This window comes from Nannospalax galili, unplaced genomic scaffold (assembly GCF_000622305.1).
Source record: "Nannospalax galili isolate Female #2095 unplaced genomic scaffold, S.galili_v1.0 scaffold280, whole genome shotgun sequence".
NCBI classification, from domain to species: Eukaryota; Metazoa; Chordata; class Mammalia; order Rodentia; family Spalacidae; genus Nannospalax; species Nannospalax galili.
The window spans coordinates 6,176,269-6,185,892 of NW_008347808.1; the positions used below are offsets into that span (position 1 = coordinate 6,176,269).

Here is a 9,624-nt window from a genome sequence, read left to right on the forward strand (position 1 = left end):
CAGTTTCCACATAAATTTCTCTCTTCAGTCTACTTTAAAACTTTTTTCACCTTGCTTAAAAATTCAGATTTCAGGTCGCATCTGATGGCACATGCCTTTATATCCAGCATTAGGAGGCAGAGGCAGGTCGATCTCTCTGAGATTGAGGCCAGCCTGGTCTACATAGTTAGTTCCAGGCCTGCTGGGGCTACAGGGAGACCTTGCGTCAAAAAAACAAAAAAAGAAAAATTCAGATTTTAGGCTCTACCTTAACCAACAGAACCAATCTACAGAAAAAAAAAAAAAACTAGATAAACCTTCTTCAACTTCCTAGGATTCGTGTGTGTGTGTGTGCACACTCACGTGCTACAGAGTTTGAAGGTTAGAGGAAAACTGGCAGGAGTTGGTTCTCTCTTTCTACCATGTGTCCCAGGTCTTAAACTCAGGTCCTCCGGATTGGAAGTAGGCGCCTTTCATCCACTGAGCCACCTTACCAGCCCTCCCCAAGATTCTTTTAAGGCAAATCTGGGCTTTCATTACAGGTGAACTTTGCTCCCCCATCCACAAAACCTTTAAATTCTAAATGGGTATTTTGAATACACCAGTGGAGATGGCATAGGTATGACCTGGAATCTGATGATGAATCAGTAGTTCAAAATATCTAAGATGGTAGAAAGTTATTTGGGGCTGGAGTCAGAAAAAGGAGAGCTGGCAGTTAGCACTACTCAAATTACAAGTTAGAAATTAGGAACTAATTTCCTACTGTTGCTTGTTAAAAGAAATGCATCTAGGCCACTTGCTTGGTTTAAGTTCCAAATCAGAATCTGGGAAAGAAGAAATACATTAACATCATCCCCTGCAGCAAAATGTCCGAAGTTCCTAGAGGAAGGGGCAGCTTTTCCAGTGCCCTTTACCCTATGCCATCCCTTAGTCATTCTGTGGCTAAGGTTCTTTAACCTCTCAAATATCTTGGTCAGACACAGATAGTTGTGAATTAGGTAGGGAGTTGATGTTTCTTCCAGTGTTTTTTCCCCTTGCCTCAATGGTACTTATATCCAACCAGTAGCATTCAAGTCACATTTATTCAGTACTTGTTACACTTTGGGGAAATGAGGAGGAAGGGTCAAAAATAGTGTCTCTTTGGAGTCTTCAAAGTATAATGGGACTTCAGATAGTACAAGGATTGGATGACATGGCCAGGCAAATCAGATGGAAGGTTTTCAAGATTCTTTTTTCTATTGATTTCTACAAAAAAAAATGATAAACTGTGTAAGTGATTAGTCTATGGTACTCAATAAATGTCAGTTGCCTTCTAGCTAGGTTCCCCACAGGCCACAGTATATCTAGACATTACCATCTTTCTTTCAGAGATGAAACTCACCCAGAAATCTAGGGAACACAAAGTACAGTACAGTTTGTGTAATGCAGCTAGTGAGATACTTCTCCATCCTCCCCACCCACTAAGCCAGGGATGAGCTGACAGAATTTCCCAAATGATTTCCCCAGGGGCTAGCCAGCTTGCCCTGGCAGATTCCACATGGAGGGCTGTAGCCTGCAAATCTTTAGTGCACAGTCCTCTCTTTTTGGCGATGATAATCTGGGTAAGAAAGAAAGATAAGAACACAACACATTATTTTCAGGCCTGAATTACCAACATCCCACCCCTAACTTCTGGGGCTTATAGTTATCAGTATTTTAAAAGAGTTCTAGTGACCTAGGGCCTTACCAACTAAATTTAAAAAAAAAAGAGTATCAGGGCCTGGAGAGATGGCTCAGCACTTAAGAGCACTGGCTACTCTTGCAAAGGACCCAGGTTCAGTTCCCAGCACCTACATGGCAGCTAACAACCAACCACCTGTAACTCCAGTTCCAGGGTATCCGACCCCTCTTCTGATCTCCACAGGCATTTCACAAGGGCACACCTACCCACATGCAAGCAATACACTCATAAAAAATAAAAATAATAAATATCTAAACAATAAGAAAAGAAAGTGTCTTACTGTAGGGAAAGAAGCGTACACGCATGCTGATTTCACGGGCTGTCTTCAGGATCTCAACAGCCTGGAAGGAAGATAGCAGCTTGTAAAAATGTAGAGGTATTACCCAGGATAGACTCGTTACAAAGGAATGGAATATGCCACTTCAAACATCTAGGTCACTGATAGCTGCTCTTCTCTGGTACTTTGAGATGCTTTCTCATCAAGTGACAAATTAGGCTAATCCTGTCCAACCTGTCCTACCTGAGATGGCTACTTACATGACCACAGCCCATGTGCCTAGGCTTACTTTGCTATGCTCAATATCTTGGAAATCCACATCATTCACAGCTAGAACTTGGTCCCCTTCTTGAAGTCCTGCTCGATGTGCATCAGAATCTGGAATCACCTGTTGGTAAAGGGGGACTACATGTAATTGAGATGGGATAATTTCATTAGATTATATGTGAAATTCAGGTTTATTCAAATGTGTTACTGTTTTACTGTGACACTACAAGGAGACAAGTGGCTTGCCAAACGGAATTCTTTTTTGTTTTTTAGCTTTATAGGCCTGATCCTCCTACCTATGCCTCTGGAATTCTGGGATTATAGGCATGCCCACCCCTCCCAAAGCCCCAGCCCAAATGCCACATTTTGAGAAGGAAAGGGTGAGTTCCCACTATGCCCATTCTATGACTTCAGAGACATAAGGGCACTTCAATATGATAACAAAGGGAAGTAGTGATCCATACAGCCTACCACATACACACACACAGACCTTCGAGATGAAGATGCCTAGCTGGGAGGCCTTTCCTCCTCGGATGTTAAATCCCAACTGTAAGACAAGAGCACAGAATGAGGGCTCAGAATAGACCAATAAACCCAAGAACATTTAGGAGCATCCATGTACAGTAGCTCAGAGGAAATGAAACTCTAAGAAAGTGGCATTTCAGCTTTAATGGCCACCTACTTCCCAGTCCACACCTATGCCCCAACTACAGCCAAACTCTGGCTTAGAGAAAATAAGCGCCTCTATAAGTTCACCTGAGCACCAGGAGGCTTCTTCAGTGTGACGATTCGGGGCAGAAACTGGGTCAACTCATTGTTGTAGTCTGGGTGGTACACTCTCTGCAAGATGCAGCAATGTCAGTAATCTCACTACCAGTCTTAAGATATCACATCTACCTTCTTCTGGAACACTAATGCATGAACTATATGTCCTGAAGAGGTGAAGTCCTACACTTAGTTTAAGGAAAACAGGTAACACTGTCTAAATGAGGTGATGCTTAGCCTCAGGACATGCTAGCAGCCCCATAGCTGTTTTCCTTTACTTCTTGACAGAATGGAGACTGAGGCTCTGAATTTTCAGAATTTACTTGTGTGAAAGATTTTGGCAGAAGGATTCCACAAGAAGTTTCCAATGGGTCCTTGTTGCTCAGAACTCAGCTTCTGGGTCCTCTGGCTAGAAAACAGTGCTAAGATTCATTCCATTAAGCTTTCTAACCCTGCTATCCTACCTTTTACAGATCTCAAGCTTGGGGAGTGGGCTTTCCTTATTCCGGAACACAGATTCTCACCTCATGAGGGGGAATCCAAGCTGGAGGATTCTCATAGGCAGGCAGGAAAACCACTGGGTAGTCATCATAAGGAATGCGGCTGTCCATTTCAGGCAAAGCCCTGGAGTGGTTGAATCAAAGCAAATAAAAGTGATTCAAAGGGACCTAGCTCAGCAAGTTTCAGAAAGCAGCTCGAATCCATCTCAAGGCTATCGGTTTACGAGTTTAGGCCACATAAAAGGTGCTAAATCTGGAGGAGAAAAGTTAGGGGGGCAGGGGGAAGGGAAAATAGATTTTCTAAATATCTAGATGCCTGGCAACTTGTTAGGAACTCTAGAGACATGATCTCATTTCTCACACTCCTACAAAACAGGTGTCCCCGTATTCATCCTGGAGAAGAGGAAGTTAAGAGTCACATCTACAAAGATCTACTTTCAAACAGCGAGGGAGTGCCAACTCCAACTATCAAATAGGACCTGGGGCCAGGCGCCGAGGTGCTTAGTAGCGGCGGCGTCCACAGATGAACTCTTCCGTCAGCCAGCACCAGCCACCCTCCAGATCCCTGTCCCCGGGTACCGCGCTCACGACCACTTAAACTTCGCACTACCTCACTAGCAGACAGGCGTCCCGGAGCGGCGTCTCGGCTCACAGCCAAATCAGCCTGGGAACCGGAAGCGGATACTCGCTAGAGCTGCGTAGGGGCGGAGCCGGGCTCCGGCGTAGGCGTGCGCATTCGCCTTCTCTTCCCTACGTCATTTTGTGCGCGCTCGGCTGGCAGGCTTGGTGCGTTCCGATTGGCTGGCGCCCCTGGGGCCGATTTGAAACTTGGCGGTTAAAGCTCCAGTTGGAGCAGGGCGCAGGGGAAGAAGGGGAAAGGGACATTTAGTTTGGTGAGTTACGGGCGCTCGTTAGCTCTGATTCTGACTTTCCCGCTCCCCGGGGGGCTTTGGTTCTTTGCCGCCGTCTCCGCTGGAGGGTTTTTAAAATTTTTTTAAATTTTTATTTCAGACAACACTTCGCCCTTCGCTGTCGGGACTGACAGGCCGTTCGGTCTCGGCCGAGTGTGAGAGCGATCACAGACCGCGATCCCGCTGGGAGGTGGGCTACCAACACGACCAGAGAGTTACGAGGCTTCCCACCCTGCGAGCCTTCCCAACCCTGCCGGCTTCCCGAGCCTCCCACCTAGCCGGGCTTTGCTTTCCGCGACACCTGCTGAGCAAAGATCATGAAAGAAGAAGTGAAGGGAATTCCAGTAAGAGTGGCACTGCGCTGTCGCCCTCTGGTCGCTAAGGAGATTAGTGAGGGCTGCCAGATGTGCCTTTCCTTTGTGCCTGGAGAGCCTCAGGTGCGTAGCCGAGTCCGGAGCGACGCCCTCTCTACAGCTGGGGACCAATAGCAATGAGGGGCGTGGTCTGGCCATTTTTTTTCTTCCCTGAAGCCTTGTCTCTCTTACCTTTTGCAGGTGGTGGTTGGCACTGATAAATCCTTTACCTACGATTTCGTATTTGACCCCTCCACTGAACAGGAAGAGGTCTTTAAAACAGCAGTAGCGCCACTCATAAAAGGCATATTTAAAGGTGAGGCAATTCACTGCCAGGTTTTTGAGCATATGCTATGTATCAGACACAGACACTGCAAATACAGGAATGGATGAAACACGATTCCTGCTTCTAAAAAGCCCACAGCCTAGGAACATTTGTGACAGTCACTTTACCCTGAAAGCTAATTTTGTACTGTATGTGAATTCTATTCTATTTAATCTTTGACCTGTACATATTTGTTGTTGACTCGGACCTCATTAGAGTGTAAGGTCTTTTTGGGGTGCTGATAGTGGTCAGTGAGCCAACCTGCTGGAGTCCCAGGCCTCAGTATTCATTCAGATAAATAGTATAGCTTCTGGGCCCTGAAGGAGTTCAAAGTCCAGAGAATAAGATAAGTAGGTGACTACATAAGTAAGTTTGAATATGTAAAAACAAAATTAATTTGTTGCACTTTTTCTTTTGAGATGGTTGCAACTATGTAGACCTGACTGGGCTGGAACTATCCCCTGCCTCTGCTTCCCTACTGCTGGGATTAAAGGCTTGTGCCACTGTGCCTGGTTATTGCACCTTTTTGGCTTGGAACTCACATGTAGACCAGGCTGGCCTTGAACTCACAGAGATCCACCTGCCTCTGACTCCCAAGTGCTGGAATCAAAGGCGTGCGCCACCATGCCTGGCCATTGCACCTATTTTTTAAAAATTTTTTTCTTTTGTGTGTGGTTGTTTATTTGACCCAGGATCTTCCTACCCAGGCTAGCCTTAAACTCACCATGTACCCAAGAACATACAGATCCTCCTGCTTCCACTTCCCAAGTGTTGGGATTTCAAATGTGTACCAGCATACCTGGCTCCCAATAAATGTTAAAAGTTAAAAATATGTAATAATCACACTACTTTCATACTAAATGGTATGAAAAACAAAAGGGTGGCACTAACTCTGCTTTGGGGAGTTCAGGTCAATTTCTTAAAATAGGAAAAGTTTGAGATAGATCTTGAATGATAAATAGAATTCTCCCAATGGAGGGTATTTCCAAAAGCCCTTGATTGCAATGGTCAATTCATAATCATTGCAGAAGCTAACGTTTTAGTGTGGAAGACCATAGCAGGATTCTAAAGTTAAGACAGTAGCACCTGAAAGGTGTCTAATTGTTGTTCTAAATTTTTCTTTTTTCTTTTTTTATTGAGAATTTCATATATAAGAGTATATTTTGATCAAAACCCTCCAATTCTTCCCCTATCTCCTCCACTTTTTCAATTTCACATGCTTTTGTTTTTTTAAAACCCACTGAGTCCATTTACTTTATGTGCATGTGTGTAGGGCCATCTACTGGAGCATGGATAGCCTCTCAAGGGTTGCATCCCTGAGGAAAACTGATGGTACCTCCCAGCAGCCATCAGTTGCCAATAGCTAGCTCCTCAGGTGTGTATGGGGTGGGCAGCTTCATTAGCTCCTCCTGGATCCCTATTGGGATTTTGGCTAGCTTGATTTTGTGCAAATTTCAAAACATATTCGTTAAAAAATTAGAACCAGCCGGGCGTGGTGGCGCACCCCTTTAATCCTAGCACTCCAGAGGCAGAGGCAGGCAGATCTCTGTGAGTTCAAGGCCAGCCTCGTCTACATAGTGAGTTCCAGACCTGCTGGTGCTACAGGGAGATCCTGTCTCAAAAAGACAAAAAAAAAATTAGAACCAAAAGGCATCAAGATGGCTCAATGACTAAAGGTACTTACTGCCAAGACTGACAACTGGAGTTCAGTCCCCGGGACCCACATGGTAGAAGGAGATAATTGACTTCAGCAAGCTGTCCTCTGACTTCCACAAGGTAGCCACGTCACATATATTCAGACATATATACACAACACATACACAAAAAAATAAATAAAAATGTAAAACAATTAGAACCATGGCAAACAAGTGCTTTTAAGTTACAAAGTACATTGTGTATGCTCCAGCTTAACTTTTTATCCAAAGACAAATGCTTTCTAGCAATTAGATGAACTTCCAGTGTCTTGTTTATGGCAGTGTCTCATATAGTTCAGGCTGGCCTGGAACTTGATATGTAGCAGGAGTGGGCCTTTAGCTCCTGATCCTTCTGCCTTCACCTCTAGAGTGCTGGGATTATCTATGCACTTACCACATCTGAATCTAGTGTCTATTTAAATTTTTTTCTTTGCTGGGAAAGTCACTGAATCATAGGGTAGCCCACTTGATAATTGCTTTCTTTTGGACAGGTCTTAATTTTTTGCGTGTATTTATTTCCTGAGCCTGTGTTACAGCATGTGTGGGGGTTGAGGGTCAGAGGACAGTTTACAGGAGTTGGTTTTCACCTTCTACTATGTGGTCTCAGGGATTGACATTTACCTGCTGACCTATCTCACCAGCCCCTGGATAACTTTAATTATGTTACAAAGATCTCAATACTGAGAAGAAATTTATTTCCCAGCAATTTCTACTCAGTGATATTAGTTCATCACTCTAGATAAACTAAAGCCTTTTTAAAAAATTTTTATTTATTTATTTTTTATTTTATGTGTATGTATAGATTGCCTGCATGTAGGTAAGTGCACCCGTGTCATGCAGTGCCTGTGAGGTCAGAAGAGGCTGTCGGATCCCCTGGGACTGGAGTTATAGACAGTTGCTAGCTGCCATGTGGGTGCTGGGATTTGAACCTCGGTCTTCTGCAAGAACAACCAGTGTTCTTAACCACTGAGCCATCTCTCCAGCCCCTAAACTGAAGCCTTTTAAGCAACAACTATTCATATATATTCATCCTTTAAGAATGATGTCATGGGGGCTGGAGAGATGGCTCAGTGGTTAAGAGCACTTGCTGCTCTTCCAGAGAACCTGAGTTTGGTTCCTAGTACTCGTATCAGGTGGCCCATAGTTGCCTGTGACCCCAAGTCCAAGGGATTGGAAGCCCTCTTCTGGTCTCAAACACACATAAACACACACACACACACACACACACACACACACACACACAGAGAGACAGAGAGACTTTTTTAAGGCCGTGTCTTTAAGGCCTTAAAAAAGACTTAGGGCTGGCAAGATGGCGTGGTGGGTAAAGGTGCCTGGTGCCAAGCCTAGCCTAATGACCCGAGTTCAATCCTTAGGACCCACATGGTAGAAGAGAGAACCAACCCCATAAGTTGGTCTCTGACACACACACACATGCATATACATACATGCATATAAAATAAATAAGTAAATATATATTTTAAAAAGATTAGAATAGATTCAGGGCTGGAGAGATGATTCAGTGGTTAAAAATGCTAACTGCTTCGCAGAGGACTTGGGTTTGGTTCCCAGTACCCACATTGGGTGGCTCACAACCACATGTAACTCCAGTTCTAGGGGATCCCATGCCCTTTGGCCTCCTTGGGCACCTGTGTGCAAGTGTTACACAAATACTCACATAGGTGCACATATAAATAAAAACTAATAATCTTTAAAAAATGATGCCATGACTTAGGGCACATTGAACATCTTTGTGTGTGTGGTGTATGTACACGTGTGTGCATGTATGCTAGCATATACATGTACATGTAGAGGCCAGAGGTCAACATGAGGTATCTTTTATTGATCTCCACCTTGTTTTTTGAAACAGAATCTCTTACTGAACTGTTTTGGCTAAACTGACTGGGCAACAATCCCCAGGAGCCACCTGTCTCTCCCCTCCCAGTGCTATCCATGTAAACAGATAGACACTACCGTGCCCATCTTTTACTTGGGTACTGGATACCTGAATTCAGGTGCTTATGCTTGAATAGCAAGCACTTTACCCACTGATCCATCTCCCTAGCCTCTTTTATTTATTTTTAATTTTTTTTAAATATTTATTTCGTGTGCATATATGTGTCCATGTATGCATGTGTTGTAATTCACATGTGAAGGTGAGAGGACAGTCTGCAGGAATCAATTCTTCCACTATGTGAGTTCAAGCCCAACTCAGGTTGTTGGGCTTGACAGCAAGTGCTGTTACCTACCCAGCCATCTTTGCTGGCCCTGGCTGCCTCCCCTGCCCCCCCCCCTTTTTTTTAAAGACTGGGTCTCTTGTAGCTCAGGCTGGCCTGGAACTCACTATGTAACCAAGGTTAACCTTGAAATTTTGGATCTTCCTGTCTTCACCTCCCAAGTGCTGGGAACTCCTTGGTTTATGTGATACTGGGACTTGACCCTAGGATTTTGTGCATACTACATAAGCACTCTACCAACTGAGCTATATTCCCAGCCTAAACACCTTGTTTTAAAATTTGAAAGTACAGTTTAGTGTTAGAAATGTTGTAAGGACAGTATAAAGAACTCATTTTTTCCTGAACCATTTGTGATGAGTTGTTGACCCAATGACCTCTGCATACTTTAGCATATATTTCCTATGAAAGATTTTCTCATAATTTAAAAAATATTTTATTTATTATCTTTATTTTATGTGTATGTATGTATTGCCTGCGTGTATATAAGTGCACCCGTGTCATGCAACGCCGCGCAGGACAGAAGAGGCTGTCGGATCCCCTGGAACTGGAGTTAGGGGCAGTTGTTAGCTGCCATGTGGGTGCTGGGATTCAAACCCAGG

At 44.2% G+C, this 9,624-nt stretch overlaps 2 protein-coding genes across 6 annotated transcripts in view; one reads left to right on the forward strand and one right to left on the reverse strand.

Moving 5' to 3' along the window:
- Positions 1-1,042: 1,042 nt before the first annotated feature.
- On the reverse strand, positions 1,043-4,239 carry Pdzd11 (PDZ domain containing 11). 4 transcript variants are annotated; one of them, XM_008844387.3, is made up of 8 exons: positions 4,119-4,239; positions 3,533-3,632; positions 3,000-3,083; positions 2,734-2,790; positions 2,266-2,364; positions 1,980-2,040; positions 1,502-1,576; positions 1,043-1,224 (listed from the first exon to the last, which is right to left on the reverse strand). In XM_008844387.3, the coding sequence occupies exons 2-7, from the start codon at positions 3,617-3,619 to the stop codon at positions 1,542-1,544; spliced, it is 423 nt and encodes a 140-aa protein (XP_008842609.1). In that variant the 5' UTR covers positions 3,620-3,632; positions 4,119-4,239; the 3' UTR covers positions 1,043-1,224; positions 1,502-1,541. The 4 variants fall into 4 exon arrangements, with proteins under 4 accessions (XP_008842609.1, XP_008842610.1, XP_029424804.1 ...); XM_008844388.3 differs by having other exon boundaries at positions 3,988-4,123; XM_029568944.1 differs by lacking the exon at positions 3,000-3,083.
- A 36-nt stretch (positions 4,240-4,275) lies between these two features.
- Kif4a (kinesin family member 4A) overlaps positions 4,276-9,624 on the forward strand; it is a 130,634-nt gene continuing 125,285 nt past the window's right edge. For both annotated transcript variants that reach the window (XM_008844389.3, XM_029568943.1), the window contains exons 1-3: positions 4,276-4,401; positions 4,520-4,856; positions 4,974-5,088. In XM_008844389.3, coding sequence (XP_008842611.1) covers positions 4,737-4,856; positions 4,974-5,088 — 235 coding nt within the window. In that variant the 5' untranslated portion in view covers positions 4,276-4,401; positions 4,520-4,736. The remainder of the gene's footprint in view (positions 4,402-4,519; positions 4,857-4,973; positions 5,089-9,624) is intronic.

Excerpts from the sequence above, each read along its gene's own strand:
- Pdzd11 (XM_008844387.3), bottom strand. The coding sequence starts at position 3,619 with ATGGACAGCCGCATTCCTTATGATGACTACCCAGTGGTTTTCCTGCCT. Across the intron at positions 2,791-2,999 it reads AGAAGCCTCCTGGTGCTCAG|TTGGGATTTAACATCCGAGG; the intron begins GTGAACTTATAG and ends CTTGTCTTACAG. Across the intron at positions 2,365-2,733 it reads TAGGCATCTTCATCTCGAAG|GTGATTCCAGATTCTGATGC; the intron begins GTCTGTGTGTGT and ends CTTTACCAACAG.